The 20,958-nt window shown below is 50.0% G+C and overlaps 1 protein-coding gene across 2 annotated transcripts in view; it reads left to right on the top strand.

Annotated features, from left to right (window-relative positions):
• Positions 1 to 354: 354 nt before the first annotated feature.
• The window catches only part of LOC118095902 (myosin-7), a 44,467-nt gene continuing 23,863 nt past the window's right edge, over positions 355 to 20,958 (top strand). Inside the window, exons 1-15 of one of the 2 annotated variants that reach the window (XM_088656245.1) lie at positions 355 to 424; positions 2,656 to 2,798; positions 7,166 to 7,218; positions 8,077 to 8,288; positions 10,078 to 10,221; positions 11,509 to 11,665; positions 12,253 to 12,280; positions 13,526 to 13,640; positions 14,411 to 14,503; positions 15,154 to 15,217; positions 15,527 to 15,625; positions 18,232 to 18,335; positions 18,447 to 18,585; positions 19,321 to 19,439; positions 20,050 to 20,199. In XM_088656245.1, the coding sequence (XP_088512371.1) occupies positions 8,085 to 8,288; positions 10,078 to 10,221; positions 11,509 to 11,665; positions 12,253 to 12,280; positions 13,526 to 13,640; positions 14,411 to 14,503; positions 15,154 to 15,217; positions 15,527 to 15,625; positions 18,232 to 18,335; positions 18,447 to 18,585; positions 19,321 to 19,439; positions 20,050 to 20,199 (1,416 nt within the window). In that variant the 5' untranslated portion in view covers positions 355 to 424; positions 2,656 to 2,798; positions 7,166 to 7,218; positions 8,077 to 8,084. Of the gene's footprint in view, positions 425 to 2,655; positions 2,799 to 3,793; positions 3,872 to 7,165; positions 7,219 to 8,076; positions 8,289 to 10,077; positions 10,222 to 11,508; positions 11,666 to 12,252; positions 12,281 to 13,525; positions 13,641 to 14,410; positions 14,504 to 15,153; positions 15,218 to 15,526; positions 15,626 to 18,231; positions 18,336 to 18,446; positions 18,586 to 19,320; positions 19,440 to 20,049; positions 20,200 to 20,958 lie in introns of those variants that run through there. The other variant, XM_060281860.2, reaches the window with a different exon arrangement.

Raw genomic sequence — 20,958 nt, 5'->3', positions numbered from 1 at the left:
TGGAAGGAAATTGGGGTGCCTAAGGGTAAAGGACGGGCGTCAGGAGCCAGGACTCCTGGGTCCTTTCCTCTCTCTTCTCTGACGGAACCAGCAAAGCCTGAAGAGCAAGTTCAGGAGGAGAGACGATTGGGCAGCAGGCCTTGTGGTTAGAGCAAGCTTGCGGTGATTCCTGCTTTTTTAGCTCAGCTTGGCATGGCGATGCAAATTCCTGAGATAAATTTTGCAGTTCGGGGCTGTGCTTCTCAAGCTCCCCTGCCCTCCGTGGGTCACTTGACAATGACATATTCCTGCCTGTTGTGGCAACTGGAATTGCTAGGCCCCGAACGACTTCTAATTGCGTCTTTATGGTCAGCTGAGCGATGCTCATGCGCCGCTGGTGTTCAGGGCGCACGGAGATGGATCCCTCTTCCCGGTTAGGAACCAGGTTAGGCGACAGGGTAGCTGGGTGTAGTGGTTAGAGTAGGAAAGGTGTTTATCCCTCCCGCTTCTGCGAGGGAAGCTGAGGTGGACGGGGCTGTGTGGAAAAAGGGAGCACCTTGGAGAGGCTATATTTGTGCCGTAAATTTGGACAGACAATGGACACATGGGAGCAGGGGGGGGGTCCCAGGCGAGAGACAAAGAAGGGAGCAGGTGCGAGGGGGAGGCCGGAGCCAATTCATAATCCGGGGCAGGGCACAGCGCCAGCGAACGGGGTGGGGTGGGGGGCACCGTGCCAGGAGCTGGCACCTTCCAGCCATTAACTCCATGGAGGCCTCCCTTCGGCGTTGTCTGTGGGCATTTTCCGCCCTCCTGGCTTTTGGCTTCCTTCCCTGCCATCTCTCGTTTCTGCCTTCCAGGACACGGCCTGCCAACCCCCCCCCCAAATGCGGCATTCCCTCCCCAAATGTCAGGCCCTCGCCTCGCCTCTTCGCTTGCCGCCGGCCCCGCCTGGCCGTCACTCGATCCTGCGGGTGACGTCCGCCGATGGCCCCCCCTTGGCCCAGAACAAAAGGCAGGAATGGCATCGAGGCAGCGTGTGACCTTTGCGGCCGGCTCCTCTGGCGGCCCTTATATAGCAACCTTGCCACAAAGGCTCCTTATTATAGCCTCTCGTTGGGGAGACGGGAATAGAACCCAGGAGTCCTGCCTCCCAGCATGCCCTGGTCTCGATCCAGCGCCTCGGCTCTCCTCGAGGCCTGGGGGCAAAGGAGTCCAGGGTCCCAGCCGTCGCCTTGGCTAGGCTGTGGAAAAACCCAGATTCAGGCTCAAAGACGGGCTAAAAGGCCTAGGCCTTTTTTGGGGGGGGGGGGTAGTAATGAAAAGCAGCTTTTGCGTTTTCAAACTTCTCACGTTGTTTAAAAACCAAGAAAGAGAGAACAAACAAAAAAAACCAGGCTCGGAAGCTCTTATGCGTGCGGCCCTCATGTGGTGGCAAAATGGCAAAGTTTAGCCACTCTGTGCATGCTCAGAAGTATACTCACCTTGCCTTTCCAGAACGGAGCCCCGGTGGTTTGAAACTGGCTCTGCAGCTAAGCCCAGGGAAGGCTGGGCTTAGCATAGATCCCAAGCTTTCCTCACAGCCCTGCAAATTCTGGATCCAAATTTTGAAATCTAAATCTTGTTGCATTTTGCAAAAAACGGAGGGGGGGGGAGGATGGAGAAGAATGTCAGTTCTGTTATCACTGTTTATATGTCATTACGGTGCAGCTCTAAGGGACGCGGGCGGCGCTGTGGGTTAAACCACAGAGCCTAGGGCTTGCCGATCAGAAGGTCGGCAGTTCGAATCCCCGCTAGGGGGTGAGCTCCCGTTGCTCGGTCCCTGCTCCTGCCAACCTACCGTAGCAGTGCGAAAGCACGTCAAAGTGCAAGTAGATAAATAGGTACCGCTCCGGCGGGAAGGTAAACGGCGTTTCCGTGCTTTCTCCACCTGAGTGAAAAAAGAGGAAAAGGAGAGTTTGTCCATTCAGGTAAACAACCCTCTGCTGCAGACCGAATGTGTGGCATTGCACAAGTTGTTTCTTTCGGCCTCAGTTCTCCAGCTGTAAAATGGGACTAGTGGTGCCATCTCCGTGAAAGTGAGAGCAAGACAGCTGCTACATGCGGGATTACGATCAAATCTGCTGCTAGCTGTGCTCTGCCTTCACAGTCGGAGGAAATAACGAGGAGAGGAGAAGGCTCTTGTGCCTGAATCCTGCTTGCGAGTTTTCCACAGGCATCTGGGTGGTATAGTTCAATTTTGTGGCTAGCTCAGCAGTGCTTTCACTGACTGGCAGCAGCTGCCCAGGGTTTCAAGCAGGGATCTCTGCCATTCTTCCCTGGAGATGTAGCAGGATTTGAATACGGGATCCTCTGCATGCAGAGCGAATGCTCTCATCACTGAGCTAGGGCAGCGTTCAACCTTCTCTGCCTCTTTTCCCCACCCCAAATCCCACTGCCTGGAAGCTGCTATTAGCCTCTCTGGGGGAAGAAATGAAGGACCTCTATCACGCCTGTGTTTCTCCCACTCCTGAGTGGGTTCGTGTGCGGGTGGAAGTTTCAAGCACTGCTTAATCTTCCAGGAGCAGCCCTTCTTTTGACCAAATCATGCCCCTCTGCAACAGCTTTCGTATAATAATTTTTAAAATTGGAAAATAGAGATCCCTCTCTCAATAGAAACCCTCTGACGATATTTTCCAGGGAACAAGTCTGGCCAGGGGAGAAATGGGCAAACTTCGTATCGAAATGGACACCTCCTCCCGTGATAATTCAGGCAGCGAAAGCACAATGTGGGGATATCTAAGAAAATGACAGCACTCGCCTTTGGTTTGCGCCTCCAAAAGGTGAGTCTCGGTTGACTGGCAAAAGACCTCAAGAGAAGGCAAAGGAAAGCTTCACCCGAGATGAGGCTCTCGTAATCGGCTTCACGTTGCCCAATTCTGTTTACCGGATCAAGGGAAGAACGGAGGATGGTGATGAGTTTTCAAGTGGGGTTCCTGAGCCCCGCTAAGCAACTCGGGGCTCTGGACATAAATCGGTTACATCTTCAAAACCCAGGGGTCAGCAAACATTTTCAGCAGGGGACTGGTCCACTGTCCCTCAGACCTTGTGGGGGCGGCGGACTATATTTTGGGGGTGGAAATGAACGAATTCCTATGCCCCACAAATAACCCAGAGATGCACTTTAAATAAAAGGATGCATTCTATTGATGTGAAAACACGCTGCTTCCCGGACCGTCCGCGGGGCGGATTTAGAAGGCGATTGGGCCGGATCCAGCCCCCAGGCCTTAGGTTGCTTACCCATGTTCAAAACCATCCCCAAACCCTCTGAGTTGCATCTCGGGGCTTGGGTTGCAGCGAAATCAACGGCACTTAATAACGCAACGCCTTGACGTAACATTTTCCTTTCTCTGGATTCTTCCCATTACGTTTCTGCAAGGTGGGGGAACAGTAAACTATGGCTAAGTTTTGTTTTTTTTGGTGGGTTTCAATAAACTATGGGTAAGGGTGTGCAAGAGATTACATGTGGGAACAGAGCGTTGGGGAGGGCAGTGGAATATTCCTAGGTTGCATCAAGTATGTGCCGCTTCTTTCTCTCATCTCCCCTGAGACCCCCTCCTCTCCCCCCACTGGAATCTCAACCCTGTTGTTCCAAGATATTTTGATGTCCCCCCTCCCCCTCCCCCTGAACCTGTTCTTATTCTTCATACCACAACAATGACGACTTGTTCCAATTGTTCCAGGGGAAGCACGATAGGATTGGGGTAGTGGGGAGGGAAGGGGGGGGAGAGAGGAATGGGTCTGTGTGCCCATATGAGGCCTGCTGGCGGGAGGGAGAGGGGGGAGAGGGGGTTTATAACCAGGGTCCTGGCCAAGCACCCAGCTTACAACCCCACCCATCTCGCGCTGGTCTCAGGTAAGGCCCAACGCCAGCTATTCCACATTGGACGTTTTGAGGGTTTGGGGGCAGCTAAGAAGGTATCATGTTTGCCGGTGGTTGGGCTCTGGCCATCCGGGCATGGGAAGATCTAGGGAGGGAGTTTGCACCCATGGAAGGGACACTGAGGGTCATCTAGTCCAACCCCCTGCAATGCAGGAATCCTTGGCCCAATATGGGGCTCGAACCCACGAACCTGAGATTAAGAGTCTTATGATCTACCACCTAATCTATCCTGGGGGCAGTGAATGAAATCCAAGCAGCCAGGTGTGCTTTCAATGTACCTGGTGGTTCATGGTTTTATTTTATTTTTGCACATTTGCAATGCAGGCAAATGGTAGAAGTTGACTTGCTGTCTTTATCTCCCACCTTTATCTCCCAAAGAGCTCAAGTTGGCATACCTAGTTCTTCTCCCCACCCCATTTTATTTGCCACAACAACCCTGCGAGGTAGGCGAGGCTGAGAGCTGGCGACTGGCCCAGGGTCACCCAGTCGTAAACTTCATGGGCTGAGCTTCGTGGATTTGAACCCTGGTCTCTCCCAGGTCTTAATCCTGACACTAGCGGCTCACAAGACAGTGGCTGGAATTGGGAATTGGCTGCGGTGTTTGCAAATATACACGGGTGTGTGTGTGTTTGTGCTGGGGTCTCTGTGCAAAATTGGGGCTTTGTGCATGTCCGTTGGTGGGTTGTGTGTTCGGAAAGAGATTTGCACGCACGTAACAAACAGTATGTGCAAATATGCACGTGTCCTAAGTGGGGCTTGTAAGGTTTGGACGCGGCTCTCAAAAATGTGTTGCACGAAGGGGCTCGGATTGGGTCCCATCCTCACGTTTTCGTGAGTGTGTAAGAATGTGAGTTTGTAGTGGTGAGTGTGCCTGGTTGTGCATTTCCAGCAAATTCAAGAAGTGTGTGTTAATTCTGCAAATCCTGAGATCTGAGAATTTCCCGTCCATCATTCGCCCGAATAACAGTGGTTAGACTATTAAATACCTCGTCCATCCTTTGAGAAAGGTTACATCCTGGGAATGGGTGAATTTTGAAGACAACACTCAACTCTTTCCTCCCCTGCCCTCAAGTATTTCCATTAGGTTGTGAATGCAAACAGACACCGGGAATCCCAAAACTAGAATTTCCCCTACCAGCTGAATATTAAAACTTCAAGTTCAAAATTTAGGCGTTGAAATCTTTCGGGATTTCTCTTGCCTACATGCGGCTTTGAGAATCGAGTGAGAATTTTCATGGGCCGTATGTTGAGAAACGAAGGACTTTCCTCCCGGGTTTGCTTCTGATGTAATAAACAGTGTGGCCCAAGGGAGAGAATTCTGGAAAGTTTTTATAATAACGAATCGTTGTTCCGTTTTGTGTGTGTGTGCTAGCTTGTTTCCCCTCTGGAAGGAAAACTGGTGAGCTGATTGTGTGGGTGCTTCTGCCTCGAGAACCCATAGCTGTTCAGCCTCCCCACCCCCCAGAAGCGGTTGTGCAAAATCACAGCCTTGGTGCGAGAGAAATTGCGCAGGGAGCCTGGCAATTTTCAGATTGCACGTAGTTGAGCTGTGGAACTCGCTGCCACAAGGCGTAGGTATGGCCGCAGCCTTACAAGTTTCTGATATGCATCTGGTTGGCTGCTATGAGAACAGGATGCTCGAGCAGATGGGCCTGTGTTCAGATCCAGCTTGGCTCATCTTATGCTCTTACCTAGGCAGCGCCACAGCACAGTGATGTGATTAGAGCATCACAGCTCAGTAACCAAGCACATGAGTCGCTGGCAGAAGATTCAGGGTTCCTTGGCATCTCCTCGCATCAAAACAATATTTTAACTCGGGTGACGGCTGGGAAAGCCTCTACTCGAGGTTCTTGACTCTTTTCAGACTAGGGATCTATCTAACTTTGGCCCAAAATTGCACGTGGGGACTGACGCTTGCAGGGCGGTACTGCTTCTGCCGTGACTCACTACAGGGCAGGCTGTAACCCAGGAGTGTAGCCTTTTGTCGGTAGTTTGCTGGACTACAAAGCCCATCATCCCCCGTCAGCATCTCCGGTGACCAGGGACGATGGGAGTTGTAGTCCAGCAACATCCGTTTCTTATGTCCGTATGCGGGCACGGGGCTAATTATACGTATTATTGCAGAATTGGGCATGAGATGCTCAGCTCGGTTCAGGTTTCCTCTCAGCCGCAAACCCTGTAGGGTGACCTTGGGGCAGTCTCCCTCTCCCTGCCCCAGCTTCCTAGGTTGACACACCTCGCAGGGTTGTTGTGGGATGATAAAATGTGCATGGAGAACTGTGTATGCTGCCCTGAGCTCCTCGGAGGAAGGCAAACTTTTCACAAAGGTTTGTTTGCAAGGGCAACATGTAAATATTTGCCCGTGGCTTTCGCTGCTCCAGACCCACCATTCTCAATTGTTCTTCTGCTCCCTCAGACAACATTGCCGCTCTCTATCCCTGGAGCCTCCTCCCTGCTGCTGGGGAGTCATCACTGGGGCTGGTGGGAGGCAGGGACGCAAGGCAGGAGGCCAGCAGTAGGTGGCGCCACAGCCAACAACCATCACAGCCAATGGTAGGCAGAGACGCTGAGTTTTAGTTCTGCCCTTGCCTTCTCCCCTGTTGAGTTCTACAAGGGGCAACACCAAGATGAAGGAGAAGGAAGCTGACAGGCAGGGTCACTCGCTCAACAGGGTATAAGCGAGAAGGGCTGGCTGATGGCAGACTGAGGTCAGTCAGAAAATCTGAGGTCACAAGATTGGGCAAGGTGCGAATTTAAAGGATTTAGTTCACATATTGGCTCAGGAATTGCAAATCAGGAAACTTCTCAAGAAAGTGCAAGCGGAAGAGAATTATAGATATCGTATACAGGTGAAACTCGGAAAATTAGAATATCGCCGAAAAGTGCATTTATTTCAGTAATGCAATTTAAAAGGTGGAGCCAATATATGAGATAGATGCATGACATGCAAAGCAAGATATGTCAAGCCTTTATTTGTTGTAATTGTAATTATTTGTCGTTAGGCGGGTCAATTATAAATGGAATGTAATTAATGAAATGTAATAGCGATGTTTATTTTTGTATTATTGTAACTGTTTGTTTTATTACTGTGGAATTTCCAAAAGAAAGCATTTGTAAAAATTAAAAGAAAAATAATACAGTAAGTTGCATTACTGAAATAAATGCACTTTTCGACGATATTCTAATTTTCCGAGTTTCACCTGTATGTTTGTGGTGGGCAGGGCATGGAGGATAAACATGCATATATTTTGTGTTTTTTACCTATAGTAATCCGGCCCCAGGTAGCCGATCTCCTGTGGAACCCTAAGAAAATAAAAAAGGTAAATATGGGGAGCTTCTGTCCAGGTGCAGTTGCTTCTGCGGGCAGGTGTTTTATTCACAGCTTGCTTTTAGCTGGCATCCAGATTGCAGCGTCTTCTAGGGTGAAGCACCAGACCTGTTTCTAAGGGTTTTTTGTTTTTTTTGAAAGCCCCAAAGAGGACAGAATACTTGCACAGGAGGCATACCGTTAAGCATGCCGCAGTCCTCCCAATGCCCACTTGGGGCAGCACCACCACAGCTTCCCTTATGGACAACATGGAGCCCCCCCCCCATGTGCATTTTTGAGAACTGCATATACCGGTATTGCATACCTCCTCCTCATGGGGTGATGGTCCACCGCCCCCCAGTGGCTGGTTGGCAAATTGCACCATCCCCAACTGTCCCAGGTGGCGCTGTGGGATAAACCACAGAGTCTAGGGCTTGCTGATCAGAAGGTCGGCGGTTTGAATCCCTGCAAGGGGGTGAGCTCCCGTTGCTTGGTCCCAGCTCCTGCCCACCTAGCAGTTTGAAAGCACATCAAAGTGCAAGTAGATAAATAGGGACCGCTCTGGCGGGAAGGTAAACGGCGTTTCTGCGTTGCTCTGGTTCGCCAGAAGCAGCTTTGTCATGCTGGCCACATGACCTGGAAACTGTCTGCGGACAAACGCCGGCTCCCTCGGCCTATAGAGCGAGATGAGCGCCGCAACCCCAGAGTCGGACACGACTGGACCTGATGGTCAGGGGCCCCTTTACCTTTACAACTGTCGGGCCTTGAAGCCCTGGGTTCGAAACCCACGAACCCTGGGCTCCTGCCACAGCTGTGAGGAAGCCGCTGCTTGCTGCATGGTTGTTATCCCTGGGAATGTTCCCCTTTCCAGCTCCAGCCATGTCTTCGGATGCCGAGATGGCCGACTTTGGCCCCGCAGCCCCTTACCTGCGCATGACGGAGAAGCAGAGGATCGAGGCGCAGAACCGGCCTTTCGACATGAAGAAGGACGTGTTTGTGCCGGACGAGAAGCTGGAGTTCGTCAAGGCCAAGATCACGTCCAGGGATGGTGGCAAAGTCACCGCAGACACAGAGACCGGCAAGGTGCTGTTTCTCTTGCTCTCAAGCCCATCCCATCATATCTCTTCTGCGTGTTGTGCTCCAAAACCTCCGGAACTCTGGCATTTTAAAAATGCCTCCCACCTTCCCACAACCACCTTCCTTTCTGCCTCATGCCGTGCCGCCATGATCTCTCCTCTGTCTTTTTATAAATGCTGTTCCTGCCACCCCCCTCCCCAGTGAGCCTAAGTGCTAGCTGTGATACCCTGACTGGGGGCTTCTAGTGGGGTTGCCCCTGTTCTCTCGAGTGGGCATCCCTGTCATGATACACACTTTTCTTCCAACAGGCTTCCCCCCCCCCAGCTGAATAAAATGGGCCTTTGCCACAAGCTTCTAGCCTTGCTTTTAAATGTACAGTGGTACCTTGGTTCCCGAACGGCTTAGCTGTCAAACAAATCAGCTCCCGAACGCCGCAAACCCGGAAGTGAGTGTTCCGGTTTGCAAACGTTTTTCGGAAGCCGAACGTCTGGCGCGGCTTCAGATTGAGTGCAGGAATCTCCGGCAGCCAATCGGAAGCCGCACCTCAGTTTTCAAACGGACTCCCGGAGCGGATTAAGTTCGAGAATCAAGGTACCACAGTATTTGTAATTTTGGGTTCTTTAACTGTTCGTTTTTACCTTGTGTGCAAATTGCCTTGAGACAACGGATGAGAACGATCGTTATCACTATTATTATTGTTTCAGTTTCTCTGGCTGCCCTTCATCTGAAGGTCACAGGGCGGTTTACAATATAAGGACACACAAACGCATACCATAATGGCAACAGGAAAAAATACCTCCCCCAGTTTAAAAGGCCATCCATTGTTTAATTAGCCGGGGAGAAGAGGAATGTCTTTGCCTCATGCCTAGATACATGTAATGAAGGCGCCAGTTGAGCCTCCCTGGGGAGAGCATTCCACTAACGGGGAGCCACCGCAGAAAAGGCCCTATTTTCATGTTGCCACCTTCCGGACCTCACGTGAAGGAGGCACACAAAGAAGGGCCTCAGATTATGAACACAGATCTGGGGCAGTTAAATGGGGAGAGGCAGTCCTTGAGGTATTGTGGTCCTGAACCATTTAAGGCTTTAGAGGTCAAAACCAGCACTTTGAATTGGGCCCGGAAGCTAAGGGGCAGCCAGTGCAGTGGTGCCAGGATTGGTGCAATATGCGTTTTGCCCTGGTGAGCAGCCCGGCCACTGATATTGTTGTTGTTATTGTTATGGTTATTATTAATACCCCGCCCATCTGGCTGGGCTTCCCCAGCCACTCTGGGCGGCTCCCAACAGAATATTAAAAACACAATAAAACATTGAACCTAAAAAACTTCCACATAACGTGCTGCAGTAATCTAACCTAGAGGTTGGTTTAATCCTTCAAAGGGTGATTATGAGAATAGCAATTTGGACTTGGGCGTGATTCCTCAGCATCATAAAGTTGTGGAGTTGGGAGGGTCATTATAGCCTACCCCCCTGCAACTAAATCATACGTGACAGAATTGCAGGAATCTGCGGCTCTACGACACCCCCATTTTTCATCTATGGCTTCCTTCCACCCTCTCCCCACTACCCCATCAAAAAAAAGAGGTGGTGTCCAATGCTGGTCCTACTCAGAGTAGACCCATTGGAACCCGTGAACCTGAGTGGTGCCCGTTAACTTCACTGCATCTGCTCTGAGGAAGGCACTGGATGCAAGCTGGTGGGTTCAATTCGGGGGGCTGTTGGGAGGAAGAGGTTCCCCGTCCTTTGCGCACTGCCTGTCCCGCTTGATTGAGGCTTCATGGCCTTCTCTCCGCAGACGGTGACGGTGAAGGAAGACCAGATCATGCAGCAGAACCCGCCCAAGTTCGACAAGATTGAGGACATGGCCATGTTGACCTTCCTGCATGAACCTGCCGTCCTCTACAACCTCAAGGAGCGCTACGCCGCCTGGATGATCTATGTAAGTGGGCATGGTCCTTCCTAGGGAAGTAATAGTACCAGTGTATTCTGCTCTGGTCAGACCTCACCTGGAGTACTGTGTCCAGTTCTGGGCGCCACAGTTCAAGAAGGATACTGACAAGCTGGAACGTGTCCAGAAGAGGGCAACTAAAATGGTCAAAGGCCTGGAAATGATGCCTTATGAGGAACGGCTTAGGGAGCTGGGTATGTTTAGCCTGGAGAAGAGAAGGTTAAGGGGTGATATGATAGCCATGTTCAAATATATGAAAGGATGTCATATGGAGGAGGGAGAAAGATTGTTTTCTGCTGCTCCAGAGAAGCGGACATGGAGCAATGGATTCAAACTACAAGAAAGAAGATTCCACCTAAACATTAGGAAGAACTCCCTGACAGTAAGAGCTGTTCGGCAGTGGGATTTGCTACCAAGGAGTGTGGTGGAGTCTCCTTCTTTGGAGGTCTTTAAGCAGAGGCTTGACAGGCATATGTCAAGAATGCTTTGATGGTGTTTCCTGCTTGGCAGGGGGTTGGACTGGATGGCCCTTGTGGTCTCTTCCAACTCTATGATTCTATGATTCCTGGCACCCGGCAATTTGCCTTATCTCAAGTCAGGCCATTTTGGGTCCGTGTAGCTCAGTATTGCCAGCACTGGCCGGCAGCAGTGCTCTCCAGGGTTTCAGGCAGGGATCTTGAACCTGGGACCTTCTGCATGCAAAGCAAGTGTCCTCTCCCAGAGCTACGGCCCTTCCTTGTAGGAAACTTGCAGGCCTCCTGGTGATAGAACCATAGAATCATAGAGTTGGAAGAGACCACAAGGGCCATCCAGTCCAACCCTCTGCCAAGCAGGAAACACCATCAAAGCATTCCTGACATATGCTGGACTCCTCCTCCTCCTCCCATCCACCAGGACAGCCGATGGGCTGAGAGGTGCTGCAGACATTCCCCCTTACCTGGCACCCGAACATTATCCAGAATCTGCAATATTCCCACCTCGCTGGAGCGGACTTGTTGGGCACTGATAGTTAAGGATGTCAGAAGAGCCATGCAGGATTGAACCAGAATTCCACCTACCCCAGCTTTCGGTTTCCAACAGTGGACAGTCATTTGGGTTTCCTGGACAACCTGCAGGGAGGGTTAAAAAGTAATAACTCCAAGCCTCCTGAGGTTCTCGGCTTCCTTTTGCAACCCACACAAACCCTTCCAAGTTTCTTGCCCTTTTAATTCCCCACAAGACATCATATTCTTACAGAACGCCCTTCCTCCTCCCTCCTCCTCCCTCTCTCCTCTATAGACCTATTCCGGGCTGTTCTGCGTGACTGTCAACCCCTACAAGTGGTTGCCGGTCTACAACGCGGAAGTGGTGGCTGCCTACCGGGGGAAGAAGCGAAGCGAAGCCCCTCCCCACATCTTCTCCATCTCTGACAACGCCTATCAGAATATGCTGACAGGTAAGGAAAAGGGATAGGGGCGCGGGTGGCGCTGTGGGTTAAGCCACAGAGCCTAGGGCTTGCCGATCAGAAGGTCGGCGGTTCGAATCCCCGTGACGGGGTGAGCTCCTGTTGCTCGGTCCCTGCACCTGCCAACCTAGCAGTTCGAAAGCACATCAAAGTGCAAGTAGATAAATAGGTACCGCTCCGGAGGGAAGGTAAACGGCGTTTCCGTGCACTGCTCTGGTTCACCAGAAGTGGCTTTGTCATGCTGGCCACATGACCCAGAAGCTGTCTGCGGACAAACGAGATGAGCGTGCCAGTAAAGCGAGATGAGCGTGCAACCCCAGAGTTGTCCGCAAATGGACCTAACGGTCAGGGGTACCTTTACCTTTCCCTATGGAAAAGGGGGAGGGGCAGAAACTGTGTGTGTGTTTGTGTGTGTGTGTGTGTGTGTGTGTTGGCAAGAAACTGGGGAGCAAAAATCTTGCTTTGCTATTTTTCACTTCCTATTTCTTCTGCGTTTTCTCCCCTTCCATTTTCCCCTCCTCTCTTTCCTTTTAACTCTTCTCTTCTCTCCTCTCCTCTCTCTCTTTCTCTCTCTCTAGATCGTGAGAACCAGTCTATCCTGATCACGTAAGTCCTCCCTTCCCTTCCCCTCTCCTTTCTGTTTCTCCCTACAAAGTCTCCAGAACACCCTTAGGTGCAGAGGAAGCTGCAGTTGCCCTAGTCAGACCTAGCTCCATATTGCCCACACTGACTGGCAACAGCTCCTCAGGATTTTCCGACAGGGTTCTTTCCCAGCCCTAACAGGAGATGCCATCAGGCAATGAACCTGGGATCCTCTGGAATCTGGATGGTAGAGCGTGAGACTCTTAATCTCAGGGTTGTGGGTTTGAACCCCCACATTGGGCAAAAGATTCCTGCACTGCAGGGGGTTGGACTAGATGACCCCTGGGGTCCCTTTCAACTCTACAATTCTATGATCCTATGAATGCAAAGCAGATGTTATGGCCCTTCCACCCTAAAACCTGCCATTTTATCTAAGGCTGCCTCTTGGTCTATTCATTTTATTTCATAAAATGAATATACTGCTTGATTTTATTTTTATTTTTACACCCTCCATGTGGTTGGTCCACCAACTCTTGACACTGCTGTTTTGGCTGTCTCCATATTATTATTATTATTATTATTATTATTATTATTATTATTATTATCATCATCATCATTACCCTACCCATCTGGCTGAGTTTCCCAGCCACTCTGGGCAGCTCCCAACAGAATATTAAAAATACGAAAACATCAAACATTAAAAACTTCCCTAAACAGGTCTTCCCTAAAACCCATCAACACAATGGCAAACCTCCAGCTCGTACTCTTCCCCCCTTTTCTCATTTGCCCTGTTCTGTCTCCAGACGGGAGGGAACAATTACTTCCTCACCTGGTCTCCTGGGGAGAGCAGCAAGAATTGGCCAGGTGACCATCTGAGCAAGGAAGATTCACAAAATTGGGTGGCTCTCCCTCCCCACTGCTGTTGTTTGTGCCACAGACTTAATTATTAAAAATCAGGTTCCTGGTCTTTGTTGTTTCTCTGCAAAGCTGCGATACTATTCCTCATTTGCACCACGAAACGGCTGGCGCTGTAGTGGCAGCCCATGACGCCTGTCTTTTTAAGAACAGCCATGGTATATTAGAAGAATGAATTACATTTTTTAAAAAATACCCTTGATTTTGCGGTGGGGGGCGGGGATCACCCGAGAGCCACCGGGAGTGCCTTCATGCCGAGTCAAAAGTGGGATGAGGATGTAGTAGCTGAGCGATCGATTGGTTGGTCGGTCTACAAACACACCCGCCCTGCAGCCTCGTTTTTCTACCCCGCAGCGGAGAATCCGGAGCAGGGAAGACAGTCAACACCAAGCGTGTTATCCAGTACTTCGCGGTGATCGCTGCCATCGGCGACCGTTCCAAGAAGGAGCAAGCCGCGGCTACCGGCAAGGTGACCGTTTTGTCTGGCTCTGGCTTCTTGTAGTGGCAGCTGGCACCCGTCAGGGCTGGTAGGGCAGAAGGCCAGGAGATCAACAGCAGGTGGCGCCAGAGAAAATGGTAGGCGGAGCCACCCACCCCCTGATTGGCTAGAGGGGAAGTGGGCTAGCTGAGAGCCTAAAGGACCAGCCTCCACCGGCTGCATGTTGCACCTGGACCACGGCTATTCAGAGCTTCAAGCAGGCAACGAAAGCCAGAGAGGAAAGGAAGAAGGGACTGCCATTGTCCACCGACTTCTGTCGTCGTATCTTTCCCACTGCCAACCACATTCCCTTCTCATCCTGCTCCTCCCGCCTCTAAGCTGTTTGCTGATATTATATTCATATCCCACCTTTCCTCCAAGATGTTCCCCTCCACATTTTACCCCCACAACAACCCTGTGAGGTAGGCTCGGCTGACAGACGGTGACTGGCCCAAGGTCACACAGCGAGCTTTCTGGCCCAGAGGGGAGTTGGACCCTGGTCTCCTCACTTGTTTAAACAGGCATTCCCCAAATCTGATGACTGAAACCTCCTTCTTCCATTGTTTTGGTTGCTATTCTAAATGGGCTCCATTTATTGTACATTACAATTGTGGATTTTATTCAAGTCTGCTATATGTGTACATATATACATACAAATATATTGGTTTTAGACTTGCAAATCACTTTTGGTATGAAGAGGCATGCAAATGAATAAGGAATACTAATGAGAGAATGTTTCTAACCTTTCGCTCTACCGACAGGGGACTCTGGAAGATCAAATCATCCAGGCCAACCCTGCTCTGGAGGCCTTTGGGAATGCCAAGACCGTCCGGAACGACAACTCGTCCCGATTTGTGAGTGTCACTTGAGAGGGAATTTGAGGCGGGCGAGGGACACTGCCAAAATAACTGCCTGCGAGGTTGCATAATCCCATATAGGTCCACTCAAGTCGCTTCCACCTGCAGAATTGGCACTGCTACAGGGGCCCAATAGCCCTCGTTCTGCGATGGTGAGGGACTCCCTTCCTATTGACACCAGAGGACTCGTTTCAGCATCTGCTAGACGCATTTCTGTCTTGGCAAGCCTCCCCAGATATTTAGAACATTGCCGTGTATTTTACGGCAATACGGTACGTCCTTGTCTTATCATTGACTTTACTTATTATTATTTTTAATATTTTGGATAGCTTGCTTAGAGCTGATCGTGCCAAGGTTGCAGGTTCAATCCCCGTATGAGACAGCTGTATATTCCTGCGTTGAATTAGATGGTCCTCTGGGTCCCTTCCAACTTTATATGATTCTTTGAAATAGCTGTTCTGAACTGTTTTTACTGATCATTTAATTGTTCTATTCTTTTTTTTTTTTGTAAACTTCAGTGAAGGTTCCCTCTGCCATCAGGTGGTATATAATTGGGGAGGGGAGAATAAAACCAATAGATAATAATTATTTGTGCTTCCCCCCCCCCTGCCTGCACCTCCTGCTCAGTTTCTTCTTCTCTCCTCCAGGGCAAATTTATCCGGATCCATTTTGGGGCGACGGGGAAGCTGGCCTCAGCCGACATAGAGACCTGTGAGTTTGCCAAAGGCCTGTCCTCCTTTACTTCTCCTGATCTCTGGCCCACCTCCCTGAATTAACATAAGGACGCAAGTAAGGCCCTGCCAGCCGGATCAGGCCAATGGCCCACCTAGTCCACCCCTTGTTCTCACCTTTGGGAAGCCCCCCAAATGCAGAACCTGAGTACAAGAGCATCTTCCCCCTTGTGATTCCCAGCTGCTGGGATCCACAGTCCGATTGCCTCCAACAGTGGAGATGGAAGTTTGGCTAGAAGCCTTTATCCTCCATTTCAGCTGCCCGCCTTCTCTTCCTCTTATTCCTCAGACCTCCTGGAAAAGTCCCGGGTCATCAATCAGCTGAAAGCCGAGAGGAACTACCACATCTACTACCAAATCTTGTCCAACAAGAAGCCAGAGCTTCTGGGTGAGTTGCTGCAAAGGAGAGCCACTCTGGCCCGGGTCTGAGTTCTTGCTGAGATGTTCTCTATGCAGAAGAAATCTAAGCCAGCCACTCTGAGCGGCTTCCAACAAAAATATTAAAATGCAGTAATTTCTTAAAGATTAAAAGCTTTCCTAAACAGGGCTGCCTTCAGATGTCCTCTAAAAGTCTGGTAGTTATTTTTCTTTTTGACATCTGGTGGAAGGGCGTTCCACAGGGCGGATGCCACTACCGAGAAGGCCCTCTGCCTGGTTCCCTGTAACTTGACTTCTCGCAGCGAGGGAACTGCCAGAAGGCCCTCGGCACTGGACCTCAGCGTCCGGGCAGAGCGATGGAGGTGGAGATGCTCCTTCAGAGTAGACAATGCTGAGCTAGAGCATGGGTCGGCAAACTAAGGCCCACAGGCCAGATCAGACCCAATTGCCTTCTGGATCCGGCCTGCGGACGGTTCGGGAATCGCCGCATGGATCACCAGTGCGCTTGTTCTTTCCCTGTCCCTCACAAGGCGGCGGCGGTGGTGCCTCCTCCCTCCCTCCCTCCTCCTGGCTTCTCCCCGCCCTGCCTAGAGGAGGAAGGGGGCTGGGCTTTGTTGGTGCCAGCAGCAGCAGCGCTCGAGCGGCCGCCATTTTAAGCATCCCCTCTCCGGAGCCCTTTCATGTGCCTCTCAATGTCCCGCATAGGGCATAGGATTTCGTTCATTTCCGCCCCCCAAATATAGTCCAGCCCCCCACAAGGTCTGAGGGACAGGGGACCAGCTTCCTGCTGAAAAAGTTTGCTGACCCCTGAGCTAGAGGGATCAAAGGTCTGGTGGCAGATTCTTATAGTCTTAATTCAGCTGAGTTGTGTCCTTTCTCTCTGATGAGCTGCATTAAGCAGAAGGTCTCTGGGCTGGGCTGGGCTGTGCAGGATCATGCGGAGTAGGGGCACATCTGATGGAACTGTTGCTGCCCCTGAGGTTGGTCTGGATGAGTCTTGTGGTTGTATTTTTGAGGTTCAGCTGTAAATTCCCCCGTCCTTTTGGTCCCTCACATCTCCGGTTACCCAAATTTAGCGGGTCCAACCTGCTAACCTTTCTTAGATTTGAGGCGAGCAAGTTCCTAGAAATGTCTGTTTATCTGGTCCTAGAATTGTAGAGTTGGAAAGGGAACCCAAGGGCCATCTAGTCTAGCCCCCTGCAATGCAAACTGAAGAATCCTGGACAGGTGGCTATCCAACCTCTGCTTTGAAACCTCCAGTGAAGGGGACTCTTCCCCTGAAAGGTCACCAACTGGATCTTTCTCCCCGCCTCGGTTGGGTGGACCTGGCTGTTTCCCTGCAAATAGTGGCTGTTTTGAGTTTGAAACTCTGCACTTACCTTGGGTTGAAACGTGTCTTCCTCCACCATCTCTCGCAAGCTGCGTTGGCTCCTCTTCCAACCTTAAGACTCGCTGGGCCACCTCTTGTCTTGTCTTGATCTTGCCAACTTCGCCTCAGCTGCCTCTTACTTTTGATGGGTTGTACCCGTCTGTGGCCGTGCCCTTTGCCTTATGATGGAAGAGCCGCAGGGAAAGGGACGATCTTCGACTCCAGTAAAATGAGCAAAAATGTAATAATAATAATAATAATAATAATAATAATAATAGTAATAGTAATAAATTTTTATTTATACCCCGCCCTCCCCAGTCAAAAACCGGACTCAGGGCGGCGGACACCAACAGAATTACAATAAAACATAAAAACAATTAATTAAAATGCAGATTAAAATACAGTATTAAAATTTAAAATGCAGCCTCATTTCAAGTAGGCCATAAATCCAAGCCATGAGGGAGGAAAACACAGGGGTCAGGCTGAGTCTAACCCAAAGGCCAGGCGGAACAGCTCTGTCTTGCAGGCCCTGCGGAAAGATGACAAATCCCGCAGGGCCCTGGTCTCCTGGGAAAGAGCGTTCCACCAGGTTGGGGCCAGTACTGAAAAGGCCCTGGCTCTAGTAGAAGTTCTCTAGTAGAGAACTTACATTGGAAGTGTAAAGATAAAGAAGGTACTTTTCACCACATGTGGTGGACATGTAAAATAGTAAAAGACTTCTGGGAAATGATATAGAGTGAATTGAAAAAAAAACGTTTAACATAACTATCAAAAAAAACCAGAAGCCTTTTTACCAGGGTTAACAGGAGACAAAAATTTAAAAAAAAGAATTTAAAAGACTATTTATGTATGTGACAACAGCCGCAAGAATGCTACTTGCGCAGAAGTGGAAGGAAGAGAAAGTCCTGTGGATAACCAAGATTGTGGACTGTTCCGAAATGGCAAAGATGACTGTGAGGATCAAACAGCAAGATGGAAAGGAATTCAATCAAGAGTGGGAAAAGTTTATAGAAAATCTTAAAGACCACTGTGTATACTTAAAAATGTTAGCAGGATTGTTGTAACACTTATAATGTAATATGAGTTAAGATTTTTTTTTTTTAAAAAAAGGAGATAAAATGGATTAGAAAAATGTAATTAGATGCAAAAATATATAGGGGAAATTGGATATTTAAAAAATGAAAATATTTTTTTTAAGGGGCAAGCTTCCTTTTGTCTTATTCCCTGCCCATGCCTTTCCTTCCCAGACATGATGCTGGTAACCAATAACCCGTACGACTACGCTTTCATCTCCCAAGGAGAGACCACGGTGCCGTCCATCGATGACGCTGAGGAGCTGCTGGCCACTGACGTGAGTAGCTAAGGGGGGGGGGGCGGAAGCCATATTCCAAGTGAGTCACCCACCCCTCGCGGCTGTGTGGGCAGCAACACCCAACCCTCCCTTTGCTTCCTCCGCCCGCAGAACGCCTTTGACGTCTTAGGCTTCACCCAGGAAGAGAAGAACTCCATCTACAAGCTGACGGGTGCCATCATGCACTTCGGAAACATGAAGTTCAAACAGAAGCAGCGCGAGGAACAGGCAGAGCCCGACGGCACAGAAGGTGAGGAAGGATGCTCGCGATGATGCGCAAGCGAGGCAAAAGAACGCTGGGTTGCAGGGCGGGGAGTTCTCGGCGGACGCTCTGCCCCCGCCTTCCCCAACCTGAGGCCTCCTTTGCATCAAGAAAACATAAGCCCACAACCTGAGTAAATTATAGATACATGTATATGCATATATATGTCACCTATGGTACTCTGTTTTGGCAAATCCTGGGCAGGAGTCATGTGGAGCAATGAAAACCTCCTGCAGCTGGAGAAATTCCGGCTGCCTCTCTTATTCATTCATTCATTTATCCAAACAACAACAACAACAACAACAACAACAATTTATTTCTACCCCTCTCATCTGGCTGGGTTTCCCCAGCCACTTTGGGCGACTTTCAGCAGAACATTAAAAACATGATAAAACAGCAAACATCAAGAACTTCGCTAAAGATTTCACCCTGCCTTGCCTGCTGCCTCTACCCTGTTTCTAGCCGCTAGAAACTTGATAATTTTAAATGAAAAGAGGCTCTCTCAGTTTCCTGACATGTAGCAGAATCCTGTGCATACTCAGAGTGCCCCCAAGAGCTTGGGAGAGGTGGGCCCGCTTCCTTCACAGGATCCGCCTTTGACGCTGCATGGCTTTTGGAAGCCCTTATGGCTTTTCTACTGTCGTTCCTCAACCAAGGCGAGCCACGGTATAATCGAGTGATTTCCTCCCCACCCACCCCCCTGCCCCAATTCTGAATTTCCAGAAGCCGACAAGTCTGCCTACCTGATGGGCCTGAACTCGGCTGACCTGCTCAAGGGTCTCTGCCACCCGAGGGTCAAAGTTGGGAATGAGTACGTCACCAAAGGGCAAAATGTCCAGCAGGTGAGAGACAGTCCTAGGGAGGGGGGGACAGGACTCTTTTTCCCAGGCTCTTGGAACCAGAGCTAGAAGGAGGTGGCACTGTGGTTAAACCACTGAGCCTAGGGCTTGCTGATCAGAAGGTCGGCGGTTCGAATCCCTGTGACGGGGTGAGCTCCCGTTGCTTGGTCCCAGCTCCTGCCAACCTAGCAGTTCGAAAGCACGTCAAAATGCAAGTAGATAAATAGGAACCGCTACAGCGGGAAGGTAAAGAGCGTTTCCATGTGCTGCTCTAGTTTGCCAGAAGCGGCTTTGTCATGCTGGCCACATGACCTGGAAGCTATACGCCGGCTCCCTCGGCCAATAATGCGAGATGAGCGTGCAACCCCAGAGTCGGTCACGACTGGACCTAATGGTCAGGGGTCCCTTTACCTTTTTTATATATAATATGTATATTTAACTGGATGTGAAATGTCAGAGTGTGGGGGCATTCTTTCAAGGTTTTGAAGGCCACAGGTTGCCCCCCCCCTTCCTTCCCAGATTTGTTTTAGCTCGTTAATGATCTCTCTCTCTCTCTCTCTCTCTCTCTCTCTCTCTCTCTCTCTCCTCCCCCCTTTTAAAAAAAACAACCCAGGTGTACTACTCAACTGGAGCCCTGGCCAAATCCGTATATGAGAAAATGTTCAACTGGATGGTGACCAGAATCAATGTCACGCTGGAAACCAAGCTTCCGCGACAGTATTTCATCGGGGTGCTGGACATTGCTGGTTTTGAGATTTTCGATGTAAGCGGTTCCCTTCCAGGGAGAATCCATTTTGAGTAAATAACTGGATAGTCCAGCTTGGCTTCGCCAGGTGGAAACCAGGAAAGACGAATGGGTGGCCCAGCGTGACCTACAAATAACCGCCTGGTCCCCATTTTTGCTGGCATTATTATTATTATTATTATTATTATTATTATTATTATTATTATATTATCCACTCATGAATCTATGCAAAATAGTTCACGGGGTAATTTTCAGAAGGCTTCCTGCAAAGACTGGCAGCCTTTGACATCGCTCCTGGCTAATGAGCCAGTGTGCTGGAGCAGTTAAGAGTACCAGACTGGGACCCGGAAGACCAGGGTTCGAATCCCCACTCAGCCATGAAGCTCACTGAGTGTGCCCATCACTGCCTCTCAGGCTAACCTACCTAACAGGCTTGTTGCATGGGTGGATTGAGGAGGGGGAGACCCCTATGCACCACCTTGGGCTCCTTATGAGGAAAAAGGTGGGTTAAGAAGACACATAAGTAAATGGATCACCTTTGGATGGTCAGCTCTCATGGGTATCCCTAGTGGCAGGAGGGGGCCTGTGGGGAGGGGGCACGAAGAAGGTGGAAATTGTTGGATAATCTGATTAAAGAGTAAGAATTGAATTTAAGAGTAAGAAACTCGCTATGATTAATACAGTGGAACCTCGGTTTATGAACACCTCGGTTTACGAATTTTCGGTTTACGAACGCCGCGGACCCATCTGGAACGGATTAATTCACTTTCCATTACT

This window comes from Zootoca vivipara, chromosome 12, assembly GCF_965207765.1.
Source record: "Zootoca vivipara chromosome 12, rZooViv2.hap1.1, whole genome shotgun sequence".
Taxonomy (NCBI): Eukaryota; Metazoa; Chordata; class Lepidosauria; order Squamata; family Lacertidae; genus Zootoca; species Zootoca vivipara.
The sequence above is the reverse complement of the archived record's forward strand: the minus strand, read 5'-3'. Positions and strand labels throughout refer to the sequence as shown.